The following is a 13459-nucleotide window of genomic DNA, read 5'->3' as shown; positions in this document are numbered from 1 at the left end:
CATGTGAGAGAGATACCGGAGTGCAATCAGCACCTGCAAAGCTGTACTCAGCAAAGATAAAACGTGTTCAGAGAAGCAGGTGAACAAAAAAGGAACAGGGAACGTGTTTCTATTACGAAAACATATAATCCAGTCCACTTGAAATCTGCTTTTTTACATAAAATACAATATCAGATTTGGGACTTTTCAAATTATTTCATCATCAAATAATATTCCACAAATATCAAGAAAATCTTTTAATCATATTTTAATTACCTTGTTAGATATGGTGACAGTCATTTACAGTGCTATACTTCTCCAACAAATCCTCAGCACAAAGAAAATTCTGACTGAGAAATGTCCAATGTTAAATGTTGCCTGAACATTTTAAATTTGTCCCTGAAGTGAAGGTTCCTGCCTCAAACCTGGAGACAGAAATTCAACATTTAATTTAATTCAGAATTTTAAACTTTCTCTTCAGTGCTTCGTACCTGCAGGCATAAAATTGCAGAAATTTAACACAATAGGACTATTCTATTGAATGACGTGCTACTAAAGTAAGCCTGGTCAGCTAATGGTTAATCTTGGACAGAGTGGAATTGTTTAGCTTTGATGGAATCCTGATGTTTAATGAAGCTTTGGTCTGTGCGTCAGTGACTGGGGCTGTGCTGGGTTATAAAAAGGGTTGGTGATTGTCAAAACCACACAGAGACTCCAAGGTCGAGGCGCATTGAGAAGATCTCGACCACTTCAATCCAATTCCAAGTGACTGAGAGCGTCAGCATGCAGCTACTGGGGACGGCAAGCCTCATGTCCATACTGCTCATTGTGTCCAGTGTGAGGGCCACGGCACCTTTGGAAGACAGGCTGAGTCTTCGAGCAAATCAGGTGAGTGAAAACTTAGAGAGAAAATCTGTGAAGACTACATGACCAAAAGAGAATGACAGATTGATAAAAAGCAAGGGAGAGAAAAAGACACTAGACAAAGCAAGGAAACAAGGAGCGAGAGGCAGATCATGTGGGAGAGAGGTAGATGAATCGGGGTGACAATTATAGAAGGGGAGAGACACAGACGAACATGAGAGGGGGAGAATGGTTGGAGATAGAAAGAAAATGTGAGTAGCATATGATTTTATAAGAGAAAATCTGTGAGTAGAAGAGAAAATGAGGGTCTGGTGGGTGGGATGAGTGTGTGAGACTGAGAGGAACTGAAAGTAATAGTGACAAAGACAGGCTAAAATGAGTGAGAGAGAATAACAGGTGGGGAGGCAGAAAGGGAGTGAGGAAGACATAGAGAGGGGCAAAGAGTGTGTGAGGGGAAAGAAGAACAGATAGATGAACAGAAAAAAACAAAGTGAGAGAGAAATAGAAAATGAGAGTGACTCAGGAAGAGGCAGAGGTGGAAATAGAGAGAAAGTAACTGACAAAGGCTGAAGAGAATAAGAAATTGAGACAAACATGCACAGAAAGTGAGAATGATGGAGACGATGAGAAAGGGAGAGAAGCAGAGTATGAGAAAATATTATTACACTAGAGCTTCTTTAGCCTGGATTTGGGAGATTGATATCTATGGCAGGTTTCTTGTTTTTTTTTGCAATAGTTATCCCTGTAGCAAACTTGTAGACGCACGAAGACTTTAGAGCATGAGCCTACCTCTGGAATAAGGGAAGCAGATTTAGTAGTGTAGGCACTGTACTCGCACAACCAGTTTCCCAGAATCCGGCTTAAACATGCATCAGTGTAAAAGTGGCAAAAGAGACATAGTGAGAGTGAAAAAGACAAACAGAGAATAAAAAGCAGAAAGACAAACAACATGAAAGAACCCTTTCATTCCGTCATACTGAACGTGAATGAGAACATACCCTTTGAAAAGGAGTGAATCTTCGCAGTAACCAGGAGAGTGAGTGACATTTGCTACAAACACAGAAAGGACAGCTGGAGAATTAATAAGTAGAGACACTTAGCTATGACAAGCAATAAAATGCAAACTGTGTGTTCTCACCTCCCTGGTGCACAATTTCTGTGAAGCCTGCCCCTTGTTATTAGTCTAATAGGTCACCTCAGTCAACGTTAGTGTCACGGCAGCTTACTCACTGATGCTACAACATCCCTTATTGTTCAGTTCTCAGTGCCGTGTGGTTGAAAATGATCCCCAAACCACAAATTACTGTCAGTGTTGTAATTGTGCAAACACTTCGTGTGCTCATATCTGATTCGCCTCTGTGTTAGCAGAGCTGTTAAACTATTGACAGTATGAATGCAAGTATGGAGTTTTAAATAGAGGCTCTAGATTTTACTGTATTGTTTTCTTTGTTAATTTTTCCTTTGCTATTATCTCCAACAGGTGCTCTTGTCCTATTAAACCCATCTCATTGTTAATTGGGCTTCTGTTTAATTATAAATGAACAAGGAAAGCAAGTGCAGGGCCCTTCCTGTTGTTGAGTTGAAGGGAAGGGTTTTTGGCAGGTGTAACAACTTTACACTGGATACATGGGTAAGGATAGATTTGGATACATGGGTAAGGATAGATTTAGAGACAGGGTTAAAAGAGACAGAGTCCAGCCGTTAAGATCAGTCTATATTAAATATAAAATGCCTATCAAGTGCTGATTTCCATTCACATGACGAACAGCCAGGAGATGCTGCAACAACATAACTCATTACTGCTCAATTCATACAGCCACTCGTTACGTCTAAAGACGGTGCCGATTTAATGCATCTCAGGAGGATGAACGGTGGAATGAACACTGCCGGGATTGAATCGCTTTCCCGTGACACCTGTACGGAACCTGTGCATCAATTCAAAGGGTTGATTTGATTTAAGTTTTCTGTTCGTCAAAACGATGATCAGAAATGAACGGTTTTCTCATCTTGGATCCGACAATTTCAGAATCAAGTGTTGGCGGGTCAGGTCTGTCACAGGTGCAGAGCAAAGCTCCTTTTCTGCCCTGTCCCAAAAATATGTCTTATTTTCCATCTTTCCCGGTCAACAGACCACCTGCACGAGGGTGAAGCTCCTCATTTTCCACGCCGGCTATCCCTCAGTCTGCGAGTTGCGATTGCTATGGTAGTTAGTACTGAGCTGTAGCTAATTCTGTGCACGACCCTCGACAAAGCATTGCCTGGGTTTCATTTTTTGTTTAGCAGAAAGTTACTAAAGATTGTGAAGCTGACAACATCTATATGTTATCCCGTCCCTTTAAAACCGGATGTCCACTGTTACAATATATTACATTTTAAGACGGAGTAAATAAAGGCACCAGGATATTGGGATGCACTAGCAGAAGATACTAGAATATCATTTTTGCAGGTTCAGTATGTCCCGGAGCTCCACAACGTACCTCCAGGTCAAAAGGTAATGAGGGCAACTTGATCCTATCTCGAAAATTCTGGCAGCAATAAAGACTGCATCTGATCCAAACCATTTGGTGGAGAGGCGAAGGTGGGGACCACCAAGGGAGGGATGAGGGATGGGGGAAAGGGAGGTAGGAAGAGGAAATCAAGGGGTTGGGAGGGTGGTGGTGGAATCTGTCCAGAAATAGCCTTGTGTCAATTGTTGTAATTACAACCATTACAAAAGCTACATCAATAGCTGACAATCAGATCCTTTGTTAATGGGGAATGCTGTGTGCCGAAAACATAAAGTAATAAATAAGTGAATAAAAACATTTCTACAGAGTTGAGGAAAGCAGGGGCAATGAACTTTAGAAGATTAAGAACTCTCAGTTTTCGAAGGGGTAACTGTTTTCCCAATTATTCCAACTGAAGATATTTGGGCTAAACAGGTTTAACATGGGTTAACAGGGCTAACATTAATGTGCACAAGGAATAAATGGGGGTAGTGGTGATCTGTTTATTCCTTCTTCAGTTGCTCCTAAGAGCTTCCCATTTTCAAGTTCAATGATCTAGGAGTGCTTTGAGTAGGGAAAATAATACATGAGGTTTCCCGTTGCCTTCCCCATGTATGCTTAAAGGAAACACAATTCTTCCTATCCCAAAGGATCCTCTGCCTATAAACAGCCATTGTCCCTTGAACTTCTAGCTAATCCGCCAACATCACCAAAAAATTTGTTGGATCCACTACTGGCTATGGCTCATAATCCTGAATATGGGACCCATATGTGGGCCTGTGGTGATGAAAGAAAGCAGGGAAGACCACCCTCTGAGGTCTCAAATGGCCCTGCTATCCTAATAAATAGGGTAACTGGGTATATAATCCAGTGGACTGCAAACGGGATGCTTGATGATCATCCTTTCCAAGTAAAACTCATTCATTCCTTGGTCTTTTAATAAATAGAATTTTATAGTTTAAAAATGTGACTTTGTTCTGTTTGTTTTCCTCCATGTTTTCTCTCCCTTTTCTCCCCCCCATTCCTGAAGTTGGTAATTCATGCCGGGATATGGGACCTTCCTGATACCTCATCGAGTGTGAGGTTGGGCTGTGATTATCCGATTATGGGTGGGAGGGGAGGGGGTAATTACCAGCTGAACATGATCCTATTTTGTCCTGAAGCATGCCAACATCAATCTTCCAGTGAAATGTAGAATTTTCCTGGAGACTCTGGTCAATAACAGAGGACTGCTCTGTTTGAGGTCAGCTAAAACCCTTCCAGGTCTGTGTAGCTCAGGACCACAGCAGGGATGAATTCTGATCATTCATTGATCAGTTATATGGCCTTCCTCTCATTTTGGAGTGGCCATAATGCTCAATGTGTTGTACTGTTGCTTTAAGAATGTACTGGAATTGTTAAATATCTACTGAGCTGCTTTGCTGCGAACCTATATGCCCAATCAACCATGTAACCAAAGAGAACATTATCCTGAGAGTACAGCAAAACAGCGTAAATCTCTTCAATGCTCTGTTTGGTGTATAGTTATTTTTTTAAAATTGCACCAGGAAAGAGGGTGCTGATTTTTCAGCTCAGCACTAAATGGCTTTCTATGGATGGTAGTGGCAGCTCACCTGTAATATCCTTGGTGTAACTTTGCTTTACATGTACTTCTTCCTCCACTGCAGGAAATCAACCTGGGTGCCCAAGGTGAAATGTTTAACTTGCATCTCCCCAGGTTATAGAAATATGTATGATTACAAACGCAATCATTAAACCAGCAACAAAAAAATGTGCCAGCATTTTAAATCCTACTCTGTGAAAACTTTAAATGTAGGCTGTTTTTTTTTTAAAAAATACATTTATTCTGAGTTATCATAGAATCTCACTGCTGAGAAGTTCAGCCCCTTGTGCTCTTTGAAGGAACTATCCACCTGTCACCCTCTCCCCCCAATCCCCTGCTCTTTCCCATTGGTCAACGAACTACTCCAAAGGCTCCAGATTCGATCTTCGGGCTGTATTGGATTTGCTGATCTTAGTTGGAGCAGTGGCTGGGATGCTGCAGTGCAATAGGCGGTCTGTATGAAGGACGGGTAAAATCCTGATCATTATCCTGTGACACCTGCAGATAGGCGGGCCCAAGCAGATGTCAGGCAGACACAGGATTAGGCTGCTCTGACAAAATAGCTTGCTGGGCCTCGCTCACTTGGCTGATGTGTTAAAAGAAAGCGTGTGCTGACAAAACCTATTCAGCAGCAGGAGCCACCACATTTTGTGGAGGAGGGGAAAAATGCTGGGGGGGGGATGGGGGATGGGGGGAGGGCAGGCGTTCAGACTGTAAGAGGATCAGAAAGCAGTGCGATAACTTTCACTGTTATTTAGCACTCTCACCTCCTGAGTCAGGAGGTTGTGGGTTCAAGTCCCACTTTCAAAATTGAGCACAAAATCCAGGCCAACACTTCACTGCAGTAGTGAGGGTGTGCTTGCACCGTTGGAGGTGCTGTCTTTCCAATGAGATAGTAAACCGAGGCTCTATCTGCACTGTCATAAAAGATTCCAACTGTTAATCAGTATTCAGCATTATTGTTATACCTCTGTTTGTGGGTGCTTGCTGTGTGTAAATTGGTTTTCATGTTTCCTACATTTAATAAAATGTGCTCTGGAAAGAGACTTGGGTGACAAAGGACCCAAGATAAATACAAATTATTTCTTCTTTGAATTGAGGGGAGGTAAGCCTGCAAATAAGGCTTAGATTGGAAATTAAAAAAAAAAATAAGGCATTTCCTTTACCCATGACATCCCTTGCCTTGATGTGGGCAAAATAAAATTGCCAAATGTATGTGCTCAATGGTTCGGAGCGCAATTTCCCACAGAGTAACATAGTGACAAATGTATTTTTTGTGCTTGTCTGCCAGGAGCTGAACAAAGAAAGGAAAGAGATCATTTTGAAGCTGTTATCTGGACTGCTGGACTCCAGTAGCAATCAAATCGGGATTGAGAACACTTTCCCGGATCCAGAGGATATGGAAGAAATGAAATTGGAGGAGAGGTCCCGCTTCAGTCAGTTACCACAGAGAGAGCGTAAGGCTCCCTGCAAAAATTTCTTTTGGAAAACCTTCACTTCCTGCTGATGCCAGAAGACGCACCTCGCCGAAAACTAAAGCCGTCGAGAAAGGAACTGACTTAGCACTGTACATAAGCTGTTGCTTTTTATTTTATTCGTCTGTGGGATGGGGGGGTTAACATTTTCTGTCATGCGCAAGCAAAATAAAAAAAGCATGATTGTGTCATTTCGCTGCTACCTGTATGTATTTTTCCCCTGGTAATGTCGCAGCATTCATCCTGTCAGAGCAATAAAGTGGATCCAAGATAATCAGATTGATTCGATCATTTACTGACTCAACTTTCCAAAGGGGGATTTGACGTTTTGTGGAATGAGGGTCATGAGGGGGAAAGAGAGTCACAGTCAGAGAAATAGTGAAAGTCACATAGGAAGACAATGCGATAAAGGGGAAGCAGGTTGGTGAGAGAGAGAGAAATGCAAGAGAGACTAGAATGGGCAATAAGAGAGACAGAGGGATAAACTGATCGTGAAGGAGATGAAAACCAAACAAATAACGAGAGAGACAGATAATGCAACCAAGAACAATAAGGAGAGAAGATATCAAAAACTGAGACAGTAATAAGAGAAAGAGACAATGGCAGTGAAAGAGATAGACTGAAACAAAAAATAAGCAAAAATGTAAGAGAGAGACCAACAGTAGGAGGGAGAGGGACCAGGAGGAGATTGAAAAAGTAGTTGTAAGAGACCAAGAAAAGAAAGAATGGGGCACTTGAGAAACAGAACAAGTGAACAGTAAGGGAGAAGTAAATCAGCATGAGAGTGAAAAGAGTTTGTGAGAGAAAGGGAGGAATATTCTCCTTCACCAGTGCACTGAGTGCCACTAGTTCTCTGTGGCAAATTCCCACACAAATCAGGGACAGGGAGATGGCAGTGGAGTTTAATCCTCTATAAAGAGGCCCTCTTTGTGAAGACTGAGTGCTTATTTCAAAATCACCCATAAAATAAAACTCTCATACATGTTTAAAACAATAACTCACACTCACAGCCATCATTATTCCAGCAGAATTTCATTTCGGTGACATTTTAAAAAGGCTGAGTTGTTTTGAAAGAAAAAAACCACAAGGACCACTCTTAAGCTGGCAGTGATTGCAAAATATAACAGTAGTTTTTGTCCATTATATTTTTGAACCACTTTAAAAGTTTAATACAGAACTTTCTAAAACATGGTTGATACTTTGTTTGATGTGCTCAATCTGGGCCTAAAGAGTCTTTGTCCTAGAAGACTAAGCTTCAAAATGGTATCAGCCTGTGGATGCCCTCCCTGTCACTACCATTGATCCATTCTGCTACTTATGAAAATGCGCAGGGTATTAAGATAATATCTTGAGGCAAGCAGAAGTTAAAGTCCAGAGGATACTTGACAAAAATGAAGATAAAATTAACACTGGAAAATTGAAATGAAGGCAGTAAATGAACTGCAGACCAGTCAGCATCTCAAAAAAATAAGGTAGATTATCAGAGGTGCCATCTTTCAGATGAGAAGTTAAATAAAGATCCCATCTAGAAAAGCAAAATACTGCAGATCCTGGAAACCTGAAATAAAACAGAAAATGCTGGAGAAAGCCAATAGGACAAGCAATATCTGCAGTGGGAGAAACAGAGTTAACATTTCCGGATGATAATCTCCCATCAGGGCTGGAAAACTTAAACATTTAATAGTTTTTAAGCAAGTGAAATGGGGGTGGGTTGGAAAAAGAACAAAATGGGAATCTGTGATAGGGTGGAAGACTGGAAATATTAGATGAGAGAAAAAAGTTGGTGCTACAGAGCCAAAGGAAGTGGTAATGAGGAAGTAAAGAAACAAAAGTTGCGTCTAGAGAAGGTGTGAATGGCAGAATAATGAACAGAAGCTACCTGAAAGTAAAATTAAAAGAAAACAAAGATTAAGACTGAAACATACAAAAAAAAGGAAAAGATGACAGTCTGAAATTGTTGAACTCAATGTTCAGTCCAGTTGACTGCAAAGTGCCTAATCAAAAGATGAGGTGCTACTCCTCAAGCTTGTATTGAACTTCATTGGAACACTGCAGGAAGCCAAGGACAGAGAGGTCAATGTGACATTAAGGCGGAGAATTAAAATGACAGGCCATTCTGGGTCATGCTTATGAACAGAATGGAGGCGTTCCCCAAGGCGTTTGGTCTCCTCGATGTAGAGCGGACTGCATTGTGAGCAGTGAATACAGTATACTAAGTTGAAAGAAGAATGTGTAATTTACTGTTTTATGTGGAAGGACTGTTTGTGACATTGGATGGTGAGGAGAGACGAGCTAAAAGGGTAGGTGTTGCATCTCCTGCACTTACACAGGAAGGTGCTGTAGGTAGGGGATAGGACGTTGTTGGTGATTGAGGAGTGGACCATGGTGTCGCAGAGGGAATGGTCCCTTCAGAATGCTGGAAGTGGAGGGCAGGGAGAGATGTGTTTGGTGGTGGCATCACGCTAGTGGTGGCTGAAATGGCAGACAATGATCCGTCCAATATGAAGGCTGGTTTGATGGAAGGTGAGGTCAAGCGGAACCCTATTGTGGTTCTGGGAAGGAGGGGAAGGGGTAAGAGCAGAAACATGGGAAAAGAGTTGGACATGGTCAAGGGCCCTGTCAACCATGGTGGGAAGGAATCCTCCATGGAGAAAAATGTTTCCGTCTGCTCTCACAGGTGGATATAAAAAACCCATGGCATTAGTTGATGAAGACAAAGAAGCTGTCCTGATCAACATTTATCCCTCAACCAATACCCAAGACGCTAATTATCTGGCAATTTCTCCCATTATTGTATGTGGGATCTTGCTGTCTGTGAGCGTGTGCTTTTGTTACAACAGTGCCAGAACTTACAAAAAGGAGCTTCATTGCTATGAAGTGATTTGAGATAACTGGAGAATGTGAAAGGTGTTAAATAAGTGCAAATAATTTCTTTCTTTTTTGGGTTCAGTAGCATCAGTCGTTCCCATGAATTGTCTTTCTATCATGGAAATTGACACACACACAGCCCAAATCAAATTTTATGTTAGAGTTATCCAAGAGTAACAATACAGAGCACTAACAGTAGTACACATCCCTCAACTCCACCCCTGGCCTGAATTGAATATTCAGCTCTTTCACCTTCCCTCTGAAAACTTCTGGTCAAGAAAACTTCTGGTAAGGTGAGACCTCATACAAATTAATTTATTGCACAGCTAGGTGAATATCCAGAATGGCAGTTAACAGGGCTCAGTTAACTCAGCATAAGTTACCTTCATAATGCAATATAAACTAATCCTGTTTCTCCACAAAATGGGGCCATCTTAATTGATTTAAACAAGATAATTTCTGACTATCCTCTCCTGTGCTTTAGCTGTCTCTCAGCTTTATGCTGCCTGACCGGCTTGTATCATTCTGTTCGAACGCTCCCCTGTTCGACTGTCTGTCTCTGTCATTTATCTCTTACTGTTCACAGCCAGAAAGGGAAGGTTTACCAGACTGATCGCCAAGCACCCAGGATCAGCAACCAATATTCCTGTTAAACTGCACCTGTGCATGACCCCGCTGTAGTAACCTGGAAGGTACTGTGCAGGCCTTGTTCTGTGTTAAATAACACGCATATACGGCCAGAAAAGATTTAATGGTGCCATGTTTTGAAATAAAATGGCTTGGGACAAGAACAAAATTGCCAGCAATTTCTTGACATAAAGCATATGAAGCATTTATTGTTTGCTGACAGAAGTTAACAAATTGCTTATTATTCAGTCTATGAGGAAACAACCTGAAAGTTAACCCATAAGCATCTTAACTACATAGCATCTCTGACTCCCCCCAGCCATTTTTCAATTTGCATGATTTCACTAAAAAACAATGTTCAATTTTGGCACGTGATCTCAGGCATTGTATACATAAGATCAGCTTATGATGCACACTTGAACCAAGCACTGCCCCAGTAAGTTCAGAGAAGAAAAGAAACATCAGAAAGTATGATACATTGGGGTTCCTTTGTGCATTTGGTTACTGAGTGGTGCAATCAGTAGCACTAACACAAGCCAGGGGAGTGGGCATTGTGTGACAGGAATATCAGAAAGAGGAAATGGTATAAAATAATCTAGCTCCTGAGTTCGCACGACAGGAAGCATTTGCTAGCTGTGTAATTTTGTTTTGCTTTCAAGATATGGGCAATGTTGGCAAGGTTATATTCATGGGTACCCGCATGGGCCCCAGTTATGCCTGTCTCTTTATGGGGTATGTGGAACATTCCTTGTTCCAGTCCTAGTCAGGCCCCCTCCCACAAGTCTTTCTCCGTTACATCGATGACTGCTTCGGTGCTGCTTCATGCTCTTGTCTGGGCTTGGAAAATTTTCACAGGGTCCATCACTGGCACTTCCCTTCCTTTTCTTGACCTCTCTGTCTCAATTTCTGGTGATAGACTGTCCACCAATATTCGCTGCAAGCCTACCGACTCCCACAGATACCTCGACTATAGCTCCTCACACCTTGCTTCCTGTAAGGACTCCATCCAATTCTTTCAGTTCCTTTCCCTCCGTTGCATCTGTTCTGATGATGCCACTTGCCAAAACAGTTCCTCTGACATGTTTTCCTTCTTCTTGAACCAAGGTTTTCTACCCACGGTGATTGACAGGGCCTTCAACCTTGTCTGGCCAATCTCCCGTGCATATGCCCTCACACCTTCCAGAACCATGATAGGGTCCCCCTTGTCCTCACTCATCACCCCACCAGCCTCCGCATTCAAAAGATCATCTTCTGCCATTTCCACCAACTCCAGCATGATGCCACTACCAAACACATCTTCCCTTCACCCCCACTGTTGGCAGTCCGCAGGGATCATTCCCTCCGGGACACCCTGGTCCACTCCTCCATCACCCCCTACACCTCAACCCCCTCCCACTCCACCTTCCCATGCAATCACAGAAAGTGAAACACTTGTCCCTTTACTTCCCCCCTCTTCACTGTCCAAGGGCCCAAACACTCCTTTCAAGTGAAGCAGCACTTCACTTGCACTTCCCTCAATTTAGGCAACTGCATTCACTGCTCCCAATGCGGTCTCCTCGACATTGGTGAGACCAAATGCAGACTGGGTGACCGCTTTGCATAACACCTTTGGTCTGTCCGCAAGCATGTCCCAGACTTCCCTGTCGCTTGCCATTTCAACACACCACCCTGCTCTCATGCCCACGTGTCCGTCTTTGGCCTGCTGCAATGTTTCAGTGAAGCTCAACGCAAACTGGAGGGACATCTTCCGATTAGGCACTTTACAGCCCTCTGGACTTAACATCGAGTTCAACAACTTCAGATCATGAACTCTCTCCTCCATCCCCACCCCCTTTCTGTCCACCCACCCCTTTTTCCAATAATTTATAATTTTTAAAATATATGTTTTTTTAATATATTTTCTTTTCCCACCTATTTCTATTATTTTTAAATTTATTTCCATCCATTGTTTTGTTGCCACCTTTTAGTCTATTTTGATCCCTTCCCCCCACCCCACCACCAATAGGGCTATCTGTCACTTGCTCGTCCTGCTTTCTACCCTTAATGTCATCATTAGCACATTCCTTAGCTAATATCACCACTGTCAACACCTCTTTGTCCTTTTGTCTGTGACATCTTTGGCAATCTCTTCTTTGCCTCCACCTATCACTGGCCCTCTATCCCGCTCTATCCGTACCACCCTACTCAACCAGCTTATATTTCACCTCATTTCTATTTTTCCTTAGTTCTGATGAAGAGTCATATGGACTCGAAATGTTAACTGTGTTCCTCTCCACAGATGCTGTCAGACCTACTGAGTTTTTCCAGCTATTTTTGTTTTTGTTTTCGATTTCCAGCATCTGCAGTATTTTGCTTTTATATTCATTGCCCATCCTTGGTTTCCCTGAAGAGGGACTGTTCCTGAATCACTTGTGCTGCTGAAACTTCCACAATGCTACTAGGTAGGAAATTCCAGGATATTGACCCAGTGATCATAAAGGAACAGTGGAAATGTCCAATTCAAGATGCTGTGTGAGTTGGATTGTTATCCTTGCAATCCTGGCTGGTACTGGTCACAGGGGAAGGAGGGGCTGCTGAAGTAGCCTTGATGAGTTACTGCAGTGCAACCTGTGGATGGTACAATACCACAGTCACAGTGTGAGTTGGTCCAGTTGGAGGGCCATTGATCAAGTGAACCATTCTGCACTGGATTACATCCAGCTTTTTGAGTGTTGCTGCCACTACACCTATTCAGGTGAATGGTTTGCATTTCATCATATTTGTGAATTGAACTTTGGTAGAGAGACTTTTAGGGTTCAGAAGGTGAGACACTCATTGCAGAATTCTCAGAGTCTGTCCTTCTCTTGAAGCTGCATTGTTGAGAGGGCTGATCCAGTTCAGCATCTTGGCCATGGTAGTCCTCAGGATGTTGATGGTGGAGGACTCAAACTGTTGAAATGAATGGACAGAAAATGATAGCAGCAAGTGCACAAGTTCACGGTATGTGTGATTGATCAGCGAAGAGTATGTAAATAGCACAAACTGGGAAAATCAGCCTTCGCAATCTGTCACTGTGAGTTCCTAGTTACGATGTATTGGTTGGGAAGTACAATTGCAGGCAGTGGTGCTCAAAGGAACAAAATATACATGTGTCTTCCATTGAATGTTGTGATAAAATCAATTTTTCTTTGACTTTCTTTGTCTGTGTGTTTTTGTAAGTTTGCACCTGTTGCAGTGACCCTTTGTAACATTTAAGGCCCAGAGTCTACCAAGTTGTCACATCTGACTTTGCCTCAGCCGGGAGTAGACAAAGAGGAGGGTCGGCTCCATGAATCTAAAGTGCTGCCATTAGCTATGTTGATGAGGGGGCTGGGGCTCAGAGAAATCCCTGGAGCTATTGGTAGCTCCGTGTTGCTAAGAATTGGGGCTCAGCGTTGCTCCGAAGCAGTTGTTAGCTGTAGTGCGGTTGAGAAACTGAGACCATGCCTATGTAAGGACACTGTAGAATAGCCTGGCCATCACAGGGAGACACAGCCTCGGTATTAAGACAGCTGAGCAGGAAAAAATGACCAAGGCTG

General features: G+C 42.6%; 1 protein-coding gene across 1 annotated transcript; it reads left to right on the top strand.

Annotated features, from left to right (window-relative positions):
* Positions 1–688: 688 nt before the first annotated feature.
* Positions 689–6686, top strand: LOC121288336 (somatostatin-2-like). Its single transcript, XM_041206890.1, has 2 exons — positions 689–867; positions 6224–6686. Exons 1-2 carry the CDS (start codon positions 763–765, stop codon positions 6437–6439), a joined length of 321 nt encoding a protein of 106 aa, XP_041062824.1. The 5' UTR covers positions 689–762; the 3' UTR covers positions 6440–6686.
* Positions 6687–13459: the final 6773 nt, after the last annotated feature.

This window comes from Carcharodon carcharias, chromosome 15, assembly GCF_017639515.1.
Source record: "Carcharodon carcharias isolate sCarCar2 chromosome 15, sCarCar2.pri, whole genome shotgun sequence".
In the NCBI taxonomy this organism is placed as follows: domain Eukaryota; kingdom Metazoa; phylum Chordata; class Chondrichthyes; order Lamniformes; family Lamnidae; genus Carcharodon; species Carcharodon carcharias.
The sequence above is the reverse complement of the archived record's forward strand: the minus strand, read 5'-3'. Positions and strand labels throughout refer to the sequence as shown.

Excerpts from the sequence above, each read along its gene's own strand:
- LOC121288336 (XM_041206890.1), top strand. The coding sequence starts at position 763 with ATGCAGCTACTGGGGACGGCAAGCCTCATGTCCATACTGCTCATTGTG. Across the intron at positions 868-6,223 it reads TGAGTCTTCGAGCAAATCAG|GAGCTGAACAAAGAAAGGAA; the intron begins GTGAGTGAAAAC and ends CTTGTCTGCCAG.